General features: G+C 41.7%; 1 protein-coding gene across 2 annotated transcripts in view; it reads left to right on the plus strand.

The window, feature by feature from the left end:
- Positions 1–25219, plus strand: part of LOC125466459 (zinc finger protein Aiolos-like) — a 198992-nt gene that overhangs the window by 152743 nt on the left and 21030 nt on the right. For both annotated transcript variants that reach the window (XM_048560982.2, XM_059638785.1), the window contains exon 6: positions 778–894. In XM_048560982.2, the coding sequence (XP_048416939.1) occupies positions 778–894 (117 nt within the window). The remainder of the gene's footprint in view (positions 1–777; positions 895–25219) is intronic.

Below are 25219 nucleotides of genomic sequence, written 5' to 3' on the forward strand. Positions count from 1 at the left end.
TATAATAAAGAGTTGCAAAAACAACTGCAGTGGAGGCAAATTAATGGTTTAGAAGATTTCTGGATTACAAATGATCTTTTGACATCATACTTGCTGAATACACTTCTTGCTCTCCACACACCATGTTATAAGAACACCATTGCCATACATCATCCTCAGATATAAATTGCTATCCCTAACTTCTCAAGACACCCGGGGATTGGCAATGAATGTCAATCTTGCCAGTGCCACTACAACCTGAGAATGAATTTAACAAAAAAAGCACACTGGATAAAATTGGTTGACAAATTTTGTGGATTAAAAGAAAAGATAAATTCTGACAACTAGCTCAGGGTCGTAAAGATTCCAAAGTCAAAATTCAGAAAAAACTGATACAACAGCAAGTTGAGAAGTGTCGTGATTTGCTGAAATGGCAGGTCTCTTGACTGAAGAGAAGTGGCCACATGATTATGATTTCATCTTTTGACGCTGCCATTGATGTGCATGACCATCATCATAGTTACTAATCTAAAATATTAAATCCTAAAGTATTGAGCTCAAATCAGAGGATCAGAAGTGATTGCGCTTTGATACCACACACCATTCTCTCTTCCTGAGTGATGGTTTATTAACGTACACAGGGAACTGTTATTTATACAACAATTGCTATTTACTAAAAATATTGTTTGTTAACTGGCTAAATATAAAAATATTACTACTATTAATATCTCATAAACTCACATGTGTTTACTCTGTATTCCTGTGAGATATCACACTATTTGCATATTTTCATTACAGTTGATAAGCCTTACAAGTGTAGCTTCTGTGGACGAAGCTATAAGCAACGCAGTTCCCTCGAAGAGCACAAGGATCGTTGTCACAGTTATCTGGAAAGTGCGGGTCTCTGCACACCAGGTAAGATGGATATATATTTCCATATTTTCAAAAGGTGGGTAGGGTTTCTTTTAAAAGCTCTCATTTGCCAAGACGTATCAGAACAATGCATTTTCTTGTGTAGCCCGGCTCATTAAGGAAATTCATTCTCATGTTGCACCATTAGAGATGTAGTTAAACCTGTCAAGTTCATATGAAGACAAGTGGGAAATTCTGCCAGTGTGCTGGCCAGTATTTATCCTGAATCCAATACATAAAGACAGATTTCTCATTACTTAATTGATTGCAGTGGCATCTTGCAGTATGCAAATTAGAGCATAGAACAGTACAGCACAGTACAGGCCCTTCGGCCCACGATGTTGTGCCAAACTATTATCCTACTCCAGGATCAAACTACCCTGCTTACCCTACATTTTACCATCAACCATGTGCCTATCCAAGTGTCACTTAAATGTCCCTAATGTATCTGACTCCACTACCACTGCTGGCAGCACATTCCACACACCCACCACTCTCAGTGTAAAGAACCTACCTCTGACATCCCCCTCAACCTTCCTCCAATCACCTTAAAATTATGCCCCCTCGTAATAGTGATTTCCACCTTGGGAAAAAATCTCTGGCTATCCACTCTAACTATGCCTCTCATCATCTTGTACACCTCTATCAAGTCAACCCTCATTCTTCTTCACTCCAATGAGAAAAGCCATAGCTCCCTCAACCTTTCCTCATAAGACCTGCCCCCAGTCCAGGCAGCATCCTGGTAAATCTCCAGTAAATTGGCTGCTGTATTTCCTCCAGTGTTGTAATGACTATGCTTTAAAAGCACTTCATTGGCTGTAAATTGCTTTGGGACACGTTGAGGTAAAGTCCTTCTTTTAATATTTGAGATTTAACATCGTGTAAACATTCAGTGAAGCAGTTTTGCTTCCGTCTCAGTTTACCCTCTCTTCAATATGATGTACCTTTTTCCTCGAAACGTTTTCATTTGACTATTCCCCATGTATACATTCCTCCAAATTTACCAAAGTTGGAAGCTAGAAGATTATAATATTCTGCTTCTGAGTAAAGTGTAGTCCTCAGGATGTCCCAAATATTAGGCCAAGTCACAGCTTGGAGGTTGCACACTGTGACTATTTCTGGGTAGAAAGTATCAGTTTGTGAATGCCTGCCACATTGGTGGTTTATCTTACTGTTACAACTGAAAATACTTCTTTTCCCTGTCAATTTAAGGAATTTGTATTGAATATCTGAGTATTTATTTATCTGATTCTAACAGGGAAAGGGTTGGAGGAAGTGATGTTCATTTGGAGAGCCGAGCCAGACTTTGCATCATAATTGTTCTGATTCTGTTTTGCCATTTTGTGATATAATGAGATGATTTTCTGAAACATAAAATGTAGGGAACAAAAGATCAAATAATACCTAAAGTGTTGACTCGAAATTTTTACCCTTGTTTTGAAATTTCCCTATGGCCTCCCCTGCTCTGTTTTGGAATTGTCCACCAATTTTTAGCAGCCCTGATTTTAATATTTTCATCATTGGTGGCTGTAGAATTCCCATCATACCTCTCTCCTTCTGTACCACTCTCTCCTCCCTTAAGCCACTCCTTAAAACCTAACTCATTGTCCAAACTCATTTTATGTAGCTTATTGTCACATTTTCTTTGATAAAACTCATCAGATATGCCTTGGAGCATTTTACCAGAGACAAAATCACTCCCTCACAAGAAGCAGCGGGGAAGGTAGTCAGATGTTCCAAATGTCTTTGCTGCAGCCACCAGCAGAAGATTCTGCTCCAAATTAAAGGTGTTTTCTTATGCAAGTTATTTGCATTAATGTGATTAACAACAAAATTCATCACTGGGAGAGAATCCCAAAGATTCCCAACAATGTGAATAAAGAGATTTCTCCTCATCACAGTATAAAAGGCATCCTCCTTATTTTTAAATTTTGCCCTGTGGTTAGACATTCCCCATGTAAGAGTAGCGTCTACCCTGTCTATTCTGGAGTACTGTGTGCAATTCTAGTAGCCCTGCTATTGGAAGGATATTTCTAAATTGGAGAGGGTTCGGAAAAGATTTACCAGGATGTTGCCAGGACTGGACGGTCTGAGTTATAAACATAGGCTGGATAGACTGGGACATTTTTCACTGGACCGTAGGAGGTTGAGGGATAACCTTATGGAGGGTTATAAAATCATGAGAAGCATAGATAAAGTGAGTAGCAAGGGTCTTTTCCCTAGGATAGGGCAATTCAAAACTGTGGGGCATATTTTTCGTGAGAGGAGAAAGTTTTAAAAAGGACATGAGGGGTGAAATTTTTACACAGAGAGTGGTTCATTGTGAAACGAACTGCCAGAGGAAGTGATGGATGCAAGTACAGTTATAACATTTAAAAGACATTTGGATAAGTGCGTGAATGGGAAAGATTTAGAGGAACATGGGCAAACACAGGCAATTGGGACTAGTTTAGTTTGGGAGCATGGGCATCATGGACTGAAGAATCTGTTTCTGTGCTGTATGACGCAGTGCTCCTCTTCATAGGACAGCCATGCCATTCTGGGAAAAAATTTGGTAAACCTTTATTGCATTCCCTCTGTGGCAATATCTCACTTGAGTTAAAGAAACCAGAGTTGCACAGAGCTCTAGGTGTAGTCCATGCAAGCTCCTCCTGCACTCAAACCCTTTTTCAGGCTTTAAAACATAATGCTTTCTCTTTACTCTGCTTGTCCTTCAATCTTACTTCAGAATTTGTTGCTATTTGTTTTTGTGTGTGTGTCTGGTTTGTTGATTAATTCTGTTTCAAAGATTAGTATGATCTTGCCTCAGTTTGTTCAGAACTCCTGACTGAGGATCTGTGACATTATGATCACATATAGAGAGGATATTTTGTGAATGTGTAATGAGTGGGAACTATTCACTTAGGTATGTTTGGAGGCAGAAGTAATGCCCATGGTTTGCCAAAAATCGTGGGCAGTAACCAAGTTTCCATAAGCCCTGTGGTGGGTGATGCACCCCACTAGCAGCAGTGACTCATAAAATTATCGTGATGTCATTCTAATTAAGATTGTCCATTTAATGAACGGTTGGTTATCTGTGATTAGTCTTTGCTCTTTAAACCAGTTGTGTTCTTTTTAATTACTTGGTTTAACTTTATTGTTGTGCAGAGGTTAATATATTTGTGTAAAACTTCTTTGTATAAAACTTGTGCAGAAACAGTATTTACAGAAGGGTATTGGGACTCTGAAGATGCACAAAGGAGAAAATTCAAATAATGGGGACCAATGTCATGTACTGCATCAATTTTGGCCCAGAGCTAGCACTGTTGCCTCTGAGTCAGAATATCCATGGGCTTGAGTTCTAATTGAAGCTTCAGAATTTAAGCACTAAACCAAGACATGGGGCTGAATCTTACTTCTTTTTGTTCAGCCTGAGTTGCATTGTGTTTTTGGGGAACTTCTTGCCATGAGGCCTGGCAGGTTTTTTCACTGTATCGAATGAAAACTTTGCTTCATTGATTACCCACTCTGCCCTTACAGCATCTGTAGTGCCTGATTTCTACTCTTATCTTACCACATGCCATTTCAAAAACAACTCATCACTCAGCAGATACCCCAGAATTCATCAGCATCCCTTGAGTCAGTGGCGTGTTGAAAAGCTTATTGTGCACTGTGACAATCACTCTCAGTCCGAAGCTGCCCTGCATGGTAGCTGACATTTGCCCCAGAAATAAAGACAGGGGAAATTGGTGCCCTGCTTTGCTTGCAGGGACCTGGTGATCCGGCTGGATGATGTGATGAAAAGCCAGGATTCCTCTTTCCTCCAGGACCAACCTTGGAGAATACAATGCCAGTCCAGTGTATGCCAGCCTAGTCTGAAGTTGCCATTCAGGCTAAAGCAGTTTCAGCTATCTGGGGGGATTGCCCTGCATTATAGGAAGAATGTCAATATCCCTCTTCTGTCTTCCAGCAGAAGTTTACCATTTTCTCTCTCCTACCCCACACTTATTCTATTTCTGCTACTGTACCCACCACCCGCCGAGGCTCATGTTCAACCACTCTTACTATTGGTTGTAACATTTTGTCCACTCACCCTCACCCCAATCTCACAAAGCCACTAATTCTGCATTGTCCTCTGTGCTGCCTGCTCGCTCACTCGGGACACCTCCCGCCAGCACCAACAGTAGCCAATGTGTCACTCACTTTCATCTTCTGTAATAACAGCCTCTCTCTCTCATTCCAAAAAAATGCAGATGTTGGAAATCTGAAACAAAAATAAATATTGCTGGAGAACCTTGGCCGGTCTGGCAGCAACTGTGGAGAGAAAACAGAGTCAACATTTTGGGTCCTGTGACTCTTCTTCACTGGACTCGAAATGTTAACTCTGCTTTCTTTATACAGATGCTGCCAGACCTGCTGAAGTTTTCCAGCAATTTCTCTTTTTCTCTCTTTATTTCATGTGGAAAACAGTCCAGAATAAGTCATAAAGAATTGAGACCAGTGGTGTGGTGCCCATCATTTGGCTGTTCACCCATTAATGGGAAAGCATCTTGACTGACCACCCAGGGAGAGACTGGACTGGCATCAGAGATTTACTGTGCCAGGAACCCCTATTTGAAGAAAAACCAAAAGAACAGCAGATGGTGGAAATCAGAAACAGAAACTGAAATTGCTAGAAAATCTCAGCTTTATCTCTACAGATGCTGCTAGACCTGTTGAATTTTTCCAGGAATTTCTGTTTTTGACACCCCTGATTGAAGGCTGACCTCCTTGCCTTGACGGAGGCCCGCTGGCAACCATGTCCACCTACAGGCTTCATGCCAGGCTCTGACTCTGCTCTAAACAGCATGGTAAAACAGCAATATTGTGAGCTTGATATCTCTGGCTGAAGAGTCAAATTGCAAAAAGGCATGGCAATGCTAGGCATAAATGCTGTGACCATCCAGCTGCAGTCAAAACGAATGAGTGATGTGGGAGCAAGCAAACAGCCCAGAGTTGCTGCCTGTTCCAGTCTATGAACTGGGTGTGTGTGCCAAGTGCAGGGTCCATGCTCGTTGCTGGTATAGCCCGAGGTGCAATGTTAGAGTGAAATAGTGTCCTGTAAGTAGATGAGGGTTCAAGAGTCTGGCACATCAGATGCCAATGTCCTTGGTGCCCATGGAGCATGCCCTGAAATGGTGGTACCTGGTTTTTGACAAGGAGGTTGTTTGAAATAAGCAGTGAGCTGAAGTCGCCACCAGGTGCATGCTCTGCTCCATGTTGAATCTTCTTGACATCAAGCTTATTTGGCAGTTTTTACAAGATGGGAGCCTGAATATTAATGAGTTGTGCTGTTAACAAGGTGCTTAACACCAGGGTGTGTTGACAGTTCATCACTGCCAACTGAGAATCTCATCTTGCCATTTGTGAAATGCAGAAAAGATGGAATGAGTTTCTCCTGATGTTATAATGAGACTCACTGGACCAGTTGCCTAGTTCTGCCATACATCTCACCAGCAGCTGTGTTACTCAGACCCGTATAATATTCTAACATTGGTCTATACCCTTAGCTCAATGTAAAAAATTCCAGTCTTTTGACAAGAGCAGATTTCCTAAAATCCTAGCCAACAGTAGTATCAGTAAAATAAATGGCCTAGATATCCATGTAACTTTCTGTCTGTGTACTAACAAACACATTTCATAAATCACAAGTTATTTGGTTTACAAATACACTAAATAAATGAGACTTTTCCTTTGTCGGCATGAAAGACAAGAAAGAATACATCAGAAAGTGAGAGAAAATCAAATCTAAACTTAGAAATATAACTGTCAGATTGCAGGGTTATCTTATACCTACCAAGGAAAATAGAAGTGCTGGAAAACTTAATTAAAATTAATTAATTACAATTAAACAGTGTTTAATTATTTGTCAGAATTATGCAGAATTACTGAGAACCTATCAGGTTCACTCGTGTTCTTTGGGGAAGGAAGCAGTTCTGAAGAGTCATTGGACTCCAAATGTTAACCCTGATTTGTCTCCACAGATGCTGCCAGGCCTGCTGAGTTTTTCCAGCAATTTCTGTTTTTGTTTCTGATTTCTAGCATCCACGGTTCTTCTGATTTTTAGCAAGCTATTCACTTGTACCGAATTATAGTCAAGTATGAATTAAACCAGATAGACCACTTGGCCTTCTAAATGACAATCTACACCCATCTCTGTCAACTTTGCAAAGTTCCCCTTACTAACACTTGGGGGCTCAAACTAACATTGGGAGAAGCTGTTCCACAACCTAATCAAGAAACAGCCTGACATAGTCATACCCATGAGAATTATACCTGATAGACAATTTACCTGATAATATGGAAAAATGCCCAGGTTTGTCCTTTACACAAAAGCAGAACAAACCCAATCTGGTCAATTACCGCCCCATCAATCTACTCTCAATCAAGAGTAAAACGATGAAAGGTGTCAGTAACAGTGCTATCAAGCAGCACCTGTTCAGCAGTGAGCTGCTCAGTGATGCCCAGTTTGGGATCCACAAAGGCCACTCAGCTGCTGACCCTGTTACAGCCTTGGTTCAAACATGGACAAAAGAGCTGAATTCCAGAGGTGAGGTGAGAGTGACTGGCCTTGAGATCAAGGCTGCATTTTACTGAGTGTTGCATCAAGGAGCCCCATCAAACAGGATTCAATGCATATTGAGGGCAACTCTCTGCTGGCTGGAGACCTACCTGGCACATAGGAAGATGGCTGTAGTTGTTAGAGGTCAGTCATCTCAGCTCCACTGCATCTCTGCAGGAGCTCCTCAGTGTGGTGTCCTTGGCCCAACCAAATTCATCTGCTTCATCAATGACCTTCCTTCCATCATAAGCAGAAATGGGAATGTTCATTGATGATTGCACAATGTTCAGCATCATTTGTGACTCCTCAGATACTGAAGCAGTTCATGATCAAATGCAACAGTACCTGGACAACATCCAGGCTTGGGCTGAAAAGTAGCAAGTAACATTTTGCCACAGAAATGCCAGGCAATTACCATCTCCAGTATTCAACAATCCGAGTATTAATATTCGATAGCATTATCATTCCTGTATCCCCCATTATCAACAGCCTGGTGGTTAGCATTGACCAGAAACTAATCTGGACTAAAGATATAATTATAGTGGCTACAAGAGCAGGTCAGAGGCTAGGAATCCTGCAGCAAATAACTCACCTCCTGACTCCCCGGAACCTGTGCAATGTCTACAAGACACAAGTGAGAGTATGTTGGAATGCTCCCCACTTGCCTGGATGGATGCAGCTAACAACAACACTCAAGAAGCTTGATACCATCCAAACAAAGCAGCCTGCTCGACTGGCGTCACATTCACAAATATCCACTTCCTCCACCACCAATGCTCAGTAACAGCAGTACGTACTATTTACAAGATGGATTGTAGAAATTCACCAAGGTTCCACAGACACCAACTTCCAAACACTCAACCACTTCCATCTAGAAGCTCAGGGAGCAGATACATGGGAGCACCAGCACTGCCTGCAAGTTCCCCTCCAATTTCCTCACCACCCTGACTTGGAAATTTAACACCTGGAATGCACTCCAGAGGAGGTGGTGGGAGCAGACACAACAGCTGCGTTCAGGAAGCATCTGGACAAGTACATGAACAAGAATGGAATAGAGGGATATGGATCCTGTAAGTGAAGGCAGTTTTAGTATGGAAGGGCAAAATGTGGTGGCACAGGCTTGGAGGGCTGGAGGGCCGGTTCCTGTGCTGTATTGTTCTTTGTTCTTCATTTATCACTGTTCCATCAGTGTCATTGAATCAAAGTCCTGGCATTCTCTTGGTAAGGACATTGTGGGACTACCTACAGCACATGGACTGCAGCAGTTCAAGAAGGCAGCTCACCACCACCTTCTCAAGGGCAACTAGGGATGGGCCTAGTTTCAGAGGCTCAATCATTGAAAGCATTTAAAGAGGAGGGGGATAGACTTTAGAAATATCAAAAAATGGAGGGCAATGAGGATCTGGCAGGAAAGAGGAGTTGACGCCTTGGAGAGATCCACCTAGATTTCACTGGCTTGAGGCCCCAAATGGCAATAGACAATAGGTGCTGGAGTAGGCCATTTGGCCCTTCGAGCCAGCACCACCATTCATTATGATCATGGCTGATCATCCACAATCAGTATCCTGTTCCTGCCTTATCCCCATAACCCTTAATTTCTCTGTCTTTAAGAGCTCTATCTATCTCTTTCTTAAAAGTATCCAGAGAGTTGGCCTCCACTGCCTTCTGGGGCAGAGCATTCCATATATCCACCACTCTCTGGGTGAAGAAGTTTTTCCTCAACTCTGTTCTAAATGGCCTGCCCCTTATTTTTAAACTGTGTCCTCTGCTTCTGGACTCACCCATCAGCGGAAACATGCTTCCTGCCTCCAGAGTGTCCAATCCCTTAATAATCTTATACACCTCAATCAGATCCCCTCTCATCCTTCTAAACTGAAGTGTATACAAGCCCAGTCGCACCAATCTTTCAACATATGATAGTCCTGCCATTCTGGGAATTGACCTCGTGAACCTAAGCTGCACTCCCTCAATAGCAAGAATGTCCTTCCTCAATCTTGGAGACCAAAACTGCACATGATACTCCAGGTGCGGTCTCACCAGGTCCCTGTATAGCTGCAAAAGGACCTCTTTGCTCCTGTACTCAATTCCTCTTGTTATGAAGGCCAGCATGCTATTAGCTTTCTTCACTGCCTGCTGTACCTGCATCTTGCTTTCATTGACTGATGTACAAGAACACCTAGATCTCGTTGTGCTTCCCCTTTACTTAGCTTGACTCCTTGGCCTACACCTGCTCCTATTTTTATGTGTTTATCATTGTTCTAGAGCAACTAAGCATAAGAAGAGGAAGAAGAAAAATCAGATGTTAAGACATAAGCAAGGGAGACTTACAGAAATCCTGAGAAGAAGCAAGACAATGTTAGTAGCCCTGCTGTAGTAACAACAAAACAAATAGACATTTCACATTTCATCTGGTATTCAATCTGCTCATCAATGGTGGCTTTGTGAGAGAGGTGACAGTCAAGGTCTGGGACATTCTCAACATATTCCATAGTCTCCTCTTCAACATATGTAGGAGCTGAAATATTTTACTGACCAGATGAGCAATTATTTTATGAGTTTTTGCAATATTCAAAGATAAGCTGAGTTTCCTGTATGCAAAATTGAAGAGATTAAGAGTGGCTTGCCAATCTTGCCAAACAATGCAGTCATCTGTAGACTCCATATCATGTATGTCTGTGATGGTTAGTTTAGGTTTAAAACTCCACCTGACAAAGGAACAGCACTCCAAAAGTTTGAGATGTTAAATAAACCTGTTGGACTATGACCTGGTGTTGTGTGACTTCTGACTAGGTTAGAACAAGTTGGCTAAAGGTGTAGCTAGTTCTGGAAAATAAGTCTTTCGTACTGTTTCCAGAATATTGTCACAGCAGATAGCCTTTGCAGTATCTAGTGCCCTCAGCCATTTCTTGATAAAACGTGGAGTTAATTGAACTGGTTGAAGGCTGGTATCTGTGATACTGGGGATCGCAAGAGCAGGCTGAGATGGAACATCCACTTGACACTTCTGAAAATGAATTTTAAAAATTTGTTCATGGGATGTGAACGTTGCTGGCTAGGCTTGCGTTCATTGCATATCCTTAATCGCCCATGAGGAGTTATGAGTTAGCCATACTGTGTTGTCTTTAGAGTCACATGCAGGCCAGAATGGGTAAAGATGGCTGAAATCTTTCCCAAAGGACATTAATGAACAAGATGCATTTTTACAACAGTCAACAATCGTTACATGGTTACCATTGGGCTAGCAATTTTTCAATTCCAGATTTTTACTGAATTCAAATTTCATCATTTCAAACCCCTGTATTCTAGAAGAGGCCTGTGATTCTGAACTTTTTGCTCAGTGAAATTATCACTATGAATTTCCTCCACATTTGTGGATGCTTCAGTCTCATTTTTTGCACTACTGTGTTGGACCCCCTATTATTAAGTAGTAGGATGTTTGTGAATCTCCTCCTTGTATTAGTTGTTTATTTCTCCACTTCCATTCATGACTGGATGTGGTAGAACTGCAGAATTTTGATCTGTTCCATTGACTGTGCGGTCGCTTAGTCCTATGTATCATTTGCTGTTTCCAGCATTTGGCACATAATTAGTCCTATGTGTTGCTTCATCAGGTTGAATCTGCAGGTTAACATTTTGTGTTTCACACAAGAATGTCCAGATTCCTGTGTGCTGCACTTTTTCAGAGTCTCTTCCCTTTAAAATAATATGATTCTTCTTGCCAAAGTACATGACCTGTCACTTGCCTACAATATACCCTTTCTGCCAAATATTTGCCCATTCATGTTATCTTCATCTCCTTGCAGATTCCTTATGTTCTCATCATAATGTGCCCTCCCATATATTATTTTAACATCCCCAAATTTGGATATATTACAGTCTGACCCCTCCTCCAAGTTATTAATATAATTGAGGTGCTAGGATTGACCCAGTGGCCCTTGTGTCTTCTGTGTGGTAGCCAATCCTCAATCCATGCTAATACATTACCCCCAAAACAGTGAGCTCCTATCTTGTGTAATAAGCTTTTGTGCGACACCTTTTTGAATGCCTTCTGGAAGCCCAAATGCCTCTTGCTTTGATTTACCCTCAAAGAACTCCAGCAACTTTACCCTTTCACAAAAATATGTTTTTGACTCTGATTGTATCAAACTTTCCCTGTTCTCTCATGCTCTGTTGTAAAGTCTGCATCTCTTTATTTTCTGACAATATATGTATAGCTGGCGAAGTGGCTCATTGGTTAACACTGCTGCCTCACATTGTTAGGGACCCGAGTTTGTTTCCAGCCTTGGGTGACTGTGCAAATTCCACATTCTCCCCATGTCTGCACAGGTTTCCTCCACGTGCAGGTTAGGTGGATTGGCCATACTAATTTGCTCATAGTGTCAAGAGATGTGCAGGCTAGGTGGATTAGCCATGGGAAGTTCAGGGGTGTTCTTTAGAGGGTTGGTATGGAATTGATGGGCTGAATGGCCTACTTCCTCACTATAGGGATGCCGTGATATATTTTGACTGTGGAACAAAACGGAAAATATTGCTTTGAAACAAGAGTGCTGACTAAAGAAAATGACTTCAGTTTTTAAAAGTCAGATTTAATGCAGCTGCTTGCAGCTTGCAAAGTAAATGGAGCTAACAGGTGTGTAAGGGATTGTGTTACTGTATCTGGGACATTGAAGCCAGACAAATTGTCTCCATTACTTTGAGTCAGGTTGATGCCGCCCAGTGATACTGGTTCAGTTGTTTTAATGATGGACCAATTGGAATGGGTGTGAGAGAACCTGACTTACCAAAGCATTTGGATTGGCTTCTCATCAGGAGACTGAAATTTTTGCATCCTAATTGGAAGAAGTTAGGAAATCCGTGGGGAAAGGCAATTCATTCCTCCACTGAAATTGGTTGCTTTCCTTGGAACAGAGGAGACTGAAGTGGGACATGAAAGGATAGACAGGAAGATGAAGGTTCCTCTTTGGAGGGATTAGACATCAGGGGTGGAGGTTTAAAGAGTATGTGAGAAAAATCTTGTGACCCGAGTGGAAATCTGAAACTCTGCCTGCAAGAATGGTAGAGGCATAAACTCTCTCCAACAGTATTTAGTTGTACATTTATGTTATGGTATAAAAGGCTGTGAGCCAAGTGCTGGAAAATGTTTAGAATAATGTGGTAGTTCTTTTTGACCAGCGCAGATGTGGTGAGCTGAAGGGCCTTTTCCTGTGCTTTAGATCTCTATAACTGTAACTTTAGCTGTGAAAAGCTTTGCGTCACCTTTAAAGATGTTCAAGAAGGGCAGTTTGGATGACCCAGGTAATTATAGACCTGTAAGCCTTGCATCTGTTGTAGGAAAAATTTGGAAAAGATTATAAGAGAGAGGATTTATAATCATCTAGCAACCAACAATTTGATTGGAGATAGTCAGCATGGATTCGTCAAGGGCAGGTTGTGTCTCTCAAACCACATTGAATTTTTTGAGAAGGTGACCAAGCATGTGGATGAGGGAAGGGCAGTTGACGTGGTGTGCGTGGACTTCAGTAAAGCCTTTGATAAGGTTCCATATGGTAGGCTATTGGAGAAAATACAGAGGCACAGGATTGAGGGAGATTTAGCAGTTTGGATTAGAAACTGGCTTTCTGTAAGAAGGCAACGCGTGGTGGTTGATGGAAAATATTCAGCCTGGAGCCCAGTTCTAGTGGTGTGCCACAAGGATCTGTTTTGGGACCACTGCTGTTTGTCACTTTTATAAATGACTTGGATGCAGGCATAGGTGGATGGGTTAGTAAGTTTGCAGATGACACTGAAGTCGGTGGAGTGGTGGACAGTGTGGAAGAATGTTGCAGGGAGACTTGGATAAACTGCAGAATTGGGCCAAAAGGTGGCAAATCGAGTTTAATACAGATAAATGTGAGGTGATTGACTTTGAGAGGAATAATAAGGTAGATTACCGGGTCAATGGTAAGATTCTTGGTAGTGTGGATGTGCAGAGGGATCTTGGTGTCCACGTACATAGATCCCTGAAAGTTGCCACCCAGGTTGATAGTGCTGTTAAGAAGGCTTACGGTGTGTTAGGTTTTATTGGTAGAGGGATTGAGTTCCGGAGCCGTGATGTCATGCTGCAACTGTACAAAACGCTAGTGCAGCCTCATTTGGAATGTTGCATGCAATTCTGGTCGCCACACTACAGGAAGCATTGGAAAAGGTGCAGAGATTTACCAGGATGTTGCCTGGTCTGGAGCGCAGGCCCTATGAAGAAAGGCTGAGGGACTTCGGTCTGTTCTCATTGGAGAGAAGGAGGCTAAGAGGGGATTTAATAGAGACATACAAGATGATCAGAGGATTAGATAGGGTGGACAGTGAGAGTCTTTTTCCGAGATGACTTCAGCTTGTACAAGGGGGCATAGCTACAAATTGAGGAATGACAGATTTAAGACAGATGTCAGAGGTAGGTTCTTCCACTCGGAGATTGGTAAGGGTGTGGAATGCCCTGCCTGCCAATGTGGTTAACTCAGCCATATTAGGGGCATTTAAACAGTCCTTGGATAAGCATATGGATAATGTTGGGATAGTGTAGGGGGAGGAGCTTAGATTAGTTCACAGGTCCGCGCAACATTGAGGGCCGAAGGGCCTGTTCTGCGCTGTATTGTTCTATGAAATCAAAATGGTGAAGTGTGCACTTAGCATGTGTCTTTGCAATCCCTCTTCTGAAATACTAAGTTAGCACTGAAATCATTGAAAAGGCAACATTTTCCAAAAGCACTTTATTGTAATTGGACTATTATTCCTCACAAGTGCTGTACTTTGTATCTTCTCATTGCCCTTCACAGTACAATGTGATGCCAAACTGCTCACTTTTGCAGCACAGCTGGAACCTGCTCCCTGTTTTAATAGGCCCCAAGGTATACAAATTACTTAGCAGAAGTTGCTAAGAGAATGTTTTAATGAAGCAGAACTCACCATTCCTATAGTATAAAATTCACATGCAACTATTTTAAAGGAATGTGAAAGCATCTGATTGAGATGTTTCACTTTGGGCAAGTATCAAGCGAAAAATGGAGCTTCCCAGGAAGAAAGCTGGGGAGTTTCAGAGGAAGCTTCCTTTCCAGTAAGTCCCAGAAATCAGTGAAAATGAGGCTTTGCTACTATCAAAACTAAATGAAAATCAAGTCCCAATATCTGAGAGAGTCCATCACTTGTTATCCACTGCCAGATGTAGCATTAATTTTCAAACGGGTCAATTCACAAACTGAAATATTTGCATGGAATGAGAGATTTTCATGGAAAGCATTTCTAAATGTGACATTCCAATGCACAGAAGACAACATTTCCTGTTGAAGTGTCTGTAGCAAATGTATCCTGAAATCAAACATGTTTCTTTTTATGCAATAATTATCAGAGGATCCCAGCTGCTTCTGATAGTAATCATTGTTAATCAGATAGACAGTTGTGATTGCAAAATAATCTACCTCTGTGCACATACCTCTATCACAAGCCAACCACATTACATATCTAACAGGAAATGAGCATTTTCCTTTACTTGTGCTTGGCCTAGGTGGTTGAACCTGGTGTTTTTCACCATTCTACATTTGACAAATCTGGACAACAAGTAATGAAGTTTGCGGCAGGAACAATTTGTTCTACACATTGCCTCAGCATGTATCAATTCACTAATAAAGTGTGGTTTACTTCAAGGGCATATGACACCAGATAACTTAAGAGGTCAAACCCTTTCTTGTTACATAAAAGCCCATGAAATTAAACAGCCCTCATAGTTTTCGCAGAGCTGTTACAGCCATTTATCCCATTCCAGAATCCACATGATAGGAGGGATGTGATAGCACTTGAGAAGGTGCACAGGAGATTTACCAGGGTGTTGCCTGAGCTGCAGATTTTCAGTTATGCAGGGAGATTAGACAGACTGAGGTTATTTTCCTTGGAGCAGGGGAAAATGAGAGGGGATATGATTTAAATCTATATAGTTATGAGGGGCAGAGATAGTATAGTCAGAAAATATCTATTACACATATTGGAGGCAATCAAAGACCAGGTATCATAGCTTTATGATAAGGGACAGAAGGTTTAGTGAGAATATGAGGAAAAACTTTTCACCCAGTGGGTGTTGGGAATCTGGATCAGGTAGGGGTAGAAACCCTCATCACAATTGAGCAATATTTAGATATGTGCTTGTGATGCCAAGGAATAAAAGGCTGTGGGCCAAGCCCTGGAACATGTGGTTAGAGTAGTTAACCAATTGTTTTTGACTGGCTCAGAAACAATGGGCTGAAGGCCGCTTTTATCCGCTGTAGATCTCTATGACTGTTCTATATCTTCTATACTTTTCCCTAGAACAGTTTATTTCTAACACCCTCCCATGTTCTTCCCGTAGCTCTGAAAATTCTCCCCTTTCAGATAACAATCTGAATTCTTCTCTAATGTCTCGACTAACCTTTCTTTCACCATACTGTCAGGCAGTACATTCCAGATCCTAAACATTCAGTGCATGAAGAGATCTCTTTTCATGTTGCTGTTGCTTCTGTTGCTGATTAACTTAAAGTTGTGCCCCCTTGTTTCAATCCTACCATCAGGAGTAACAGTTTATTCCTAATTTCCTGCTCTCTATCCAGACCCTTCATGATTTTGGTTGCCTCAATCAAATCTCCTCCTAACTTACTTTTCTTCGATGAAAACAAACTCAATCTCTCCAACATATCGACGTAACTGAAATTCCTCATGCCAGGAACCTTTCTCATGAATCCTTTTCACACTCCCTCTAAAGTCTGTACTACTTTCCGAAAATATGAAGCCCAGAACTGGACACAATAATATAGTTGAGGCTGGACCACTGCTAGATACAATTTTAACATAGCTTTCTTTGCTCTTGTACCCTATTAATAAAGTCTAGGATACTGCATTTCTTATTAGATACTCTGTCAACCTGTCCTGCCACCTTCAATGATTTTTGTGCATATATCCTCAAGTATAATAAAGCAAACAACTGTTGATGCTGGAAATATGAAACAAAAACTGAAACTCAGCTGACCTGGCAACATCTGTGAGGTGAAAACAGAATTAACAGTGTGAGTCTAGTGACCCTTCTTCAGAACATCTGCACCCTCTTTCAATTTGTGCCCATCACTTGTGTTGTCAGTCTGCATTCTTCTTAACAAATTGCTGGAGCAGAGCAGATGAATCAGATGTTCACAAACACACAAACGAAATGATGGGTGAGTATTTTTGACAGCATTTAATATTGATGTTGACCAGCAGTTTTAATGCCATTACAACTGACGTTTTTTGACAACTTCAGTCAGCCAATGCGCGTAGCTATTTTTTTCTGAAGAAGGATCCCGATCCAAAACGTTAACTTTCCAGCTTCTCTGATGCTGCCTGACCTGCAGCGTTCCTCCTGCTCCATACTGTGTCGTCTCTGACTCCAGCATCTGCAGTTCTTACTATCTCTTAGTTAGCCATTACTTTGACTTCTGCACCCACTAAGAGCTCTGCAATCAATGTACAGTGCCATTACGACAGTCAGTCTTTATCTCAGCAACAACTGTTGCCTGCAGCCATTTTTCTTGGCTGACACTACAGATTGCAGCTGATGATTCCATGTTTTTTTCAACAGAAAAGTGAAATATAAGGACAGTTTCAACAGCTAATTTCTGATATGTTCACAAAACATTTCAGCTTCTATATTTGCTGAACTCCATTTGGGCAACAAGGTGAAGTCTTAATGAAGAACAGCAGAAGCAGCACTTCTGGAATCATAGATCCACATGACTGGTGATGCCATGTCCTTGGGCTTGCTGGTCATATTAATCTTGTGGAAATGTGACTATAATATGCTATCTTCAGCTGGTCACTGAGAGGGGAGCCCTCTGTCAGTTAAGGGAATCCTGTATGATTATTCTGGACACTATGGTGATTTTAGAATGGGAAGCTGAAACTGAAAACCATTTTCCACAATTTTCCTTCTTTAATTGTATCCAGGTACCACTGAAATGTTGGACTTGTTGCATTTGACCAGACTTTAGAGGATAAAAATTTATCTGGGAACAGGGAAGTAAATCAGTTTTACTGCCCCCTGACCAAATCCTTCGATCTTGCCTCCCTTGGCCCAGTATCCACCTTATTTAATTACTCAGTCACAGAGCAGCAGCTCTGTTTGTTGACTGTGAATCAACTGAACTGCTCGATCATTCTGTAGGTTTAGGGTTAAAAACTGCACAGAAAAGGAATGAAGGTATACACAGCCAGACATGGAAAGAGATGCTGAGTTATCGCTGTGCAACTCCAGTGCTTCAAGAAAGCAACAGATTTAATTGGTTGCAGTAACTCACTCATAGATAATGTCTTCCTATTCTAACCGAAGGTTTAACACATTTTTGAAGAGGAAAGATTCAGGTTGCCAATGCTGTCTCAAATTACTCTCAAACTTTCTGAATTCATATCCTCATTTTGGATTTTTCACTTTAGGTATTTCTAGTAGAATTCTCAGGATAGCTGCAACCAATGCAAGATGTTTCTCAGTTCCAAGGTTATCCAAAAGCAAACGGTTACTATCATTAGCTGATGTCAGAACGTTGCATATTCATCTGTACTTTGTTAGCATGCTGCTGGGAAACTGTTTGGTTAGTTCAGAGATAATGGGAACTGCAGATGCTGGAGAATCCAAGATAATAAAGTGTGAAGCTGGATGAACACAGCAGGCCAAGCAGCATCTCAGGAGCACAAAAGCTGACGTTTTGGGCCTAGACCCTCTCTGATGAAGGGTCTCGGCCCGAAACGTCAGCTTTTGTGCTCCTGAGAAGCTGCTTGGCCTGCTGTGTTCATCCAGCTTCACACTTTGTTTGGATAGTCCTTCTACTTACCCTTACATTCTAGGTGACAAAACTCAGCCATTCATCTTATTTAGAATCGAAACAGGACGCAGTAGGAAAACGTTTGCAAATTCTTGTTTCCACTTTTGGATATCAGGCAACAGTAGCCAGAGTGCTGCAGTTTTTCAATGCAAGCTCCCAGTAAATGAATGTTTAAAATAATCCAAACTTAATTACTGTTGAAACTTTGCAAAAGGTTTTCACCCTGCTCTCAGTCTGGTTTGTAGTCTTTTTGATATTATTGAGGAGTCAAACTTTTCAGCAAATTCTTCTGTCTGTCAGTTTGATGGGGCTTCATTTTAAATGCCCTGCTTTTTTAATGAGGTGACTACATTTGGATTTCCTCACAAAACATAATTAATGTTGTGGATAGACCAGACTCTGTGTTGAATCTAAAGTAACAATCCCAGAAATCTAATGTTCTCTGGAAGAGAAGATCTAATCAACACCCTACTCAATGAGTTTCATCATCAGGTAGTGTAACTAGTTTTTTTTAAAAATGACTAGTTAGTCTAGGAAGCCTGTCATTTCCCTGTATCTGCCATTCGTCTAAAGGTTAAAAATGTGATCATTTTATTTCCCTTTATGTAAAATTTCCATTTTATTAAATAGGGCACTGCATTCAGATATGATCACAGCACATCCCTTTATATAGGTCACAGCTATGTGACATTAAGTTACATTCTTTTAATTTCTCATTTCAAAACCTTGCAGCAATAATCCAGCAATTAAGTATATTCACATTTAAAAAGCATTTTGTATGAGAACATCTTGAAAGCATTTGTTGGTTCCTTCTTATTCTGTATTTCGCTGTGATTTTTTAAATTTATTCATTTATGCGATATGGGCATGGCTGGCAAGGCCAGCATTTGTTTCCCATTCTGAATTGCCCTCTAGAAGAAGGTGGTGTCTTAAGGCTACTGCAAAACAACCCAGGGATCCAGCAGGTACACTCACAGTGCTTTTGTGGGAGTTCCGGGTGTTTGACTCAACAATAATAAAGCAACAGCGACATAATTCCACGTTGCTACTCAGGATGTTGTGTGGCCTGGTGGAACTTGGCAGCAGTGATGCTTCCATGCATCTGCTGACCCTGTCTTTCTAACTGGTGAAGATCATGGATTTGGAAAGTGCTGTTAAAGGAGCTTTGGTGGGTTAATACATGCGTCTTGTTGATAATGCAAACTACTGCTGCTGCTGTCCCCTGATAGTGAAAGGCATGAATGTTTAAGGTGGTAGATCAGCTGCTAATCAAGCGGGATAGTGTTCTGGATGGTGTTGTATGTCTTGCGTGTGGTTGGAGCTGCACTCATTCAGACATGTGGAGAGTATCATGCTCCTGACTTGTGCCTTGTCAATGATGAACAGGCATTAGGGAGTTAGGAAGCCCCTGATGCAGAATTCCCAGCAACCAAGCACTGTGCTTATATTGGTTCAGGCCAGTTTCTGGTCAGGATGTTGAGTGGGGGAATTTAATGACCATAATGTCATTAAATGTCATGGGCAGATGGTTAGATTTTCTCTTCTTAACTAGCAGAAGTTTTGTGCAGTTAAGAGGATGTTCAGAGTTCAAAGAAGTCTTGGATCAGTTCTTCAATGCCAAATGTATTGTCTTCAATCAGAGAGAACACAAACCAGGAAGCTTCACCAAGAGTATGGAGGAACTGCACCATCTAGAATAAACATTCAAGTTGTGTGTAGTTAATCAGTTTTGTTTTCATGACCAGATTTAACATTGGCATGGGATTTCGCACTTCATATTGTTGCAATCTCTGCCTATAATTTTAATATGCAATAAAAGGAAGACCTTTTATTGCATATTAAAATGATCAGTTCCATAGGATTATTCACAATTTCAGGTCTTCTCAAAGCATCTTACAGCCAATGATGTGCTTTTGAAATGTAATCACTTTGTAAGAAAATATGGCAATTAATTTATACATAGCAAAGATCCAGAAATGTAATAAATGACCAGATCATTAGTTTTTAATATTATCTGAGGGATAAATATTGATCATGACATAGTGCCATTGGATCTTTTACATCCACTTGAGAGCAAGGATGGGGTCTCAGACTAATGGCTCATTCGAAATATGGCACAAATGATAATGCAGCACACCTGAAAATGCTCGTCTTGATGGTGCTGGTCTTTCAGTATTAACCAATTGATAATGCATATGTTCCCCCAGCCCTCTTGCATTATGTATAGTACTTTCTCATTACTACTCTTCTGACATTGCAGCATTTCTACAGAACAGAGCTGCCTCAGTACTACAGCTCCCACAGTTCAACACTTCCTTACAATATCATTCAAGATTCATCTGGATTATGTGGTCAGTTTCTGTAATGTGATTTGAATCTATAGTACAAGAGAAGCAGCAATCAATAGGATAGCTGGTGACATCGCTAGCACTCAAATTGCTTGATGGGCAGTGTGTCGAAGAACTCTTGGTAAAATTGTCTTGCTGGGATCTTTCTCTGTTCTGTTAGCTAGAGGAAGACTGCAGAAAGCTGCGGTACAGATGGATTTGTGGGTTCTCATGCAGATATCACAAGAAGTTAGCCTCCAAGTTCAGTAAGTAATAGGGAATGCAAATGGTATTATTTCAAGGGGAGTAGAGTATAAAAAAAACTTGCTAAACTGTACAAGTCACTAGTCAGACCACGCCTAGATCACTAAGCAGCTTAGGTCTCCTTATCCTAGTACCAGGAATGGAAACATTTTCTTATTTGGAGAGTCATGCAGGTTAGGCCTGTACTCATTGAAGTTTAGGAAACTAAGTGGTGACCTCATTGAAAGTGCTCAATTTCTGAAACTTCAATGATAAAATTCTGAGAGGTCTTGACAGGATAGATGCTGCAAAGTTTTCTCCCACTGTAGGAGAGTCTAGGACAAGAGAGCATAATCTCACTTAAGACAGCAATGAAAAGGAATTTCTTCTCTCAGAGAGTAGCAAAGCTGTGGAATTCTTTACTGCAGGTGCTATCAAGGCTGGATCATTAAATATATTCAAAGCTGAGATCTTTAATCAGCAAGGGAATCAAAAGTTATGGGCAACATGTGGGAAAGTGGAGTTGAGAATGATCAAATCAACCATGATCCCATTGAAAGATGTAGAAGACTGATTGACCCAAGTGGCTTGCTTTTGCTGCTGTATCTACTGTTTATATTGTACGTAGTTCGATAAAAGATTCTAGTTGCAAAGTCCAACTCCATGTCTGCCACTGAGCATGTTCACAACATGATTGAAGTGATAAAACCAAAAAAAATTTCCTCTGAGCAGTGGAGCCAGCATCCAGCGGCATCTGAACTGACACAAAACTTTAAACAAAAGCAAACAGCAGCTGCCGCCATGTTTCAGCACTAAAGCGAGTACAGCAGAAAATGCAGCAGACTAAAGCAGTACACAAAACTGATAGAGATCAGAACAAATAGTTTCAGCTCATAGAGACAGGTGAGCAAAACATGGCAAAAAAAGTGGCAGGATCCAGATCTCTGACTCCAGTAGCTGGTGCAACTGGCTGAAATGGGAACGGCCAGATACCAGCAGGAATCAAAACTAAAAGTAATCAGAAGAAGTGGCAGGTGGTATTTAACTCTGATAAGTGCAAGGTGAGTATTTTGCAAGAAGAAAAAAGATGAGGAAGCATTTAGTGAATGACAGGACATTGGGTAGCTTCAAGGAACAAAGGGATCTTGGGGTAATTATTCACAGAGTGTGCAAATAGGATAGTTAAGAAGGCGTTTGGGAAACTTGTTTTCATTAGTTGCGGCATAGAGTACAGGAACAACGAGGTAATGTTGAAATTATATAAAGCATTGGCCATACCACTGCTGGAGTACAGTGTGCAGTTCTGGTCACCTCACTGCAGGAAAGATTTATGCTCATCCCACACCAGAACCCCAAAACAAAGCCAGGCCTCGGCCAAATGGTTAAAATTTTCTCAAGGATCTGGGGCCGCAGGCCTTTGTAGTTGCTGCCAGTATGTGGACTTAAAACAGCAAAAGAGTCCCACTAGGCTAGAATAGAGTAAGAAAATTCATAGGCTCGCAACCAGGAGAGTGCCACCATGGTAAGTCCACCTACAATTTTGAGCGGTTAAATTGCTTAGCAGCATCCAAACCAATATCCAGGTCAGAGGTAGGGATACTGCAGCGAGCAACTTACCTCCTGACTCCCCAAAGCCTGTCCACCATCTACAAGGCATAGGTCAGGAGTGTAATGGAATAATCCCCACTCACCTGGATGGGTGCAGCTCCAACAACACTCCAGAAGCTTGACATCTTCCAGGACAATGGAGCTCCACATCCACTCCCTCCACTGCCAACACTCAATAGCAGCAGTGTGTACCATCTACAAGGCCAACACTCCTTAGATAACAACTCCCAAACACATGATCATTTCTATCTAGAAGGACAAAGGCAGTAGATACATGGGAACACTACCCCCTGCAAGTTCCCCTCTAAGCCCTTCACCATCCTGACTTGGAAATATATTACTATTCCTTTGCTGTCACTGTCAAAATCCTGAAATTCCCTCCCTAAAGACTTTGTTGGGTCTACCCATAGCAGATGGACTGCAACAGTTCAAGAAAGCAGCTCATCATCGAGGACATTTAGGGACAGGCAATAAATGCTGGTCAGCCAGCAACACCAACAAATAAATGGGAAAAAAAAATAAAATCAGAACCAATCAAAACAAACGTCTGGTTAAATGGCCCTGAGTTCTAGTGGAGATTGATACCTGCATTGCTGTATCAGTGATTGTGGAACCAGTCTTTACCAAATTTCATGCTGGACTCTAACCCTTAAATTTGGATAAGACCTTGGCAAGACCAAGAGCCTATATCAGGGAACTTTTACAAATTAACGGTACAACTCCAGTTCTGGTCTCCTATGGGAAGCAACTGATTCAGTTACCACTGATTGTAGTAGACGGCTCAGGCGTGAGCTTGATGAGGTGAAATTGGTTGATAAAGATTCAACTTCATTGGATCAACATTTTCTGATTAGAAAATGGCTACCTGAGTGAAGTCCAAATGAAATACCCAGAAAGTTTTCAGGCAGGTCTAAGGACTGTCAAAGGGACCAAGGCTACCTAACTGTTAACCAAAAAATGAATCCACAATTCTACAAGGTCCACTCAGTGCCACTTGTATTACAGACAAAAGCAGAGGCAGAAATCAGGAGGCTTGAAAGTGAAGGAATCATCAAACCAACACAGATTGCAGAATGGGCAGCACCAGTCATGCTGTTTATGAAGCCTGATGGGTCAGTTCACCTCTGTGGGGATTTCAAACATGATTTCAAACTCTTCATAGCTGGATAAATATCCCAAGCCTCATAGAGAGAACTTACATGCAAAACTGGTGGTGTGGCTGCCCTTCATGAAGACGGACAAGAGTCTTGTGTACTTGCAATTACAATTTAATGAGGACTTCCAGAAGTACGCTACAATTAATTCCATAAGGCTTTGTACCAACACATGAGACTGACTTTTGGAGTATCATCAGCCTGTGCTATTTTCCAGCGGATAACGGAAAACATTTACAAGGCCTACCCCATGATAAAGTGCTAATAACCAGGAAGACCGGTAAAGAGCATTTAGACTTAGTGCTTAAATGTTTCTCCAAGATGGTGTATGCCTCAGGAGGGGGAAATGTGTGTTCCAGGCACTCCAAGTGACCTGCTTGGGTCACAGAGTCGACAAGACCAGGTTATATCCATTGGAGGGTAAGGTGAGGGCAATCAAAGATGCCCCAGCTCTCAAGTCTGTACCAGAGCTTAGGTCTTTCCTTGGGTTGGAAAATTATTACGGAAAATTTACACATAATCTGGCTTCCATCCTGGCACCCTTACATCTGCTATTGAAAAGGGGTCAGCTATGGAAACAAGATGTAGCCTTCAGGGAAGTGAAAAAGCAGCTATTGTCATCTAAGGTTTTGGCACACTCTGATCCCAAGCAAGATGTGATGCTGACGTGATGCCTCTGTGTACAATATAAATTAGTGTTGGCTCACTGATGGCCCAGCAGATAGGAATACCCAATGGTATGTGCTTCCCAGACTTTGGCTGATGCCGACCAACGACAGCCCAGATAGAGAAGGAAGGTTTGGTTGAAAGTTCCACCAATATCGTTATGGATACAAATTTGTAATAGTAACAGACCACAAACCCCTGCTAGGGCTACTTAAACAGGGCAAGGCTGTGCTGCCCATAGCTTCAGGTTGAATTCAGCAGTGGGCTCTCATTCTGAGTGTGTATGATGACAAGTTGAAAGACGGGGTTGCGGGGGAGGTGGGCAGTGGTAAATGTGAATGTATTGAGCCATTTCCCACTGGCAGATACACCACTGGTGGTACCGCCACTGCAGAGCCCATTCCCATCCCTTCTAGTCACTGCTGACACTATCAGACTGTGGACGTGAGAAGATCCTGTCCTGGCAAAACTAAAACAACTGCTGGTGATAGGGGAAACAAAAAGATCATCACAACCAGAACTCAAACATTTCTGGATCCAGCGAGACCAAATCACCATGGAGAACAGCACATTACTATGGGAAACCAGACTGAATGGTCTGAGCAAGGGGCACTGCCAGATACTGACTGAACTCTACCTGGGTCATTCAGGGGTTTCCAACTGAAGATATTGGTGAGAAGTTATGCCTGGTGGCCAGGAGTGGTTGCCAACACACAAAGTTTAAGTCGGAGAGGCAGTCGTGAACAAGCACATGAAAGCTGCCACCTTTCAAACAGGCCAGGAGCAAAGCACACCCAACCCCTCAGAACATCTGGTAAGGCTGTCAGAACCCATAGGTTCTTGCCCTCAGACTAGTGCTCAAGAAACCTCTGATGATAAGATAGACATGACAGATGTCACAGCCTT

Source organism: Stegostoma tigrinum, chromosome 31 (genome assembly GCF_030684315.1).
Source record: "Stegostoma tigrinum isolate sSteTig4 chromosome 31, sSteTig4.hap1, whole genome shotgun sequence".
NCBI lineage: Eukaryota > Metazoa > Chordata > Chondrichthyes > Orectolobiformes > Stegostomatidae > Stegostoma > Stegostoma tigrinum.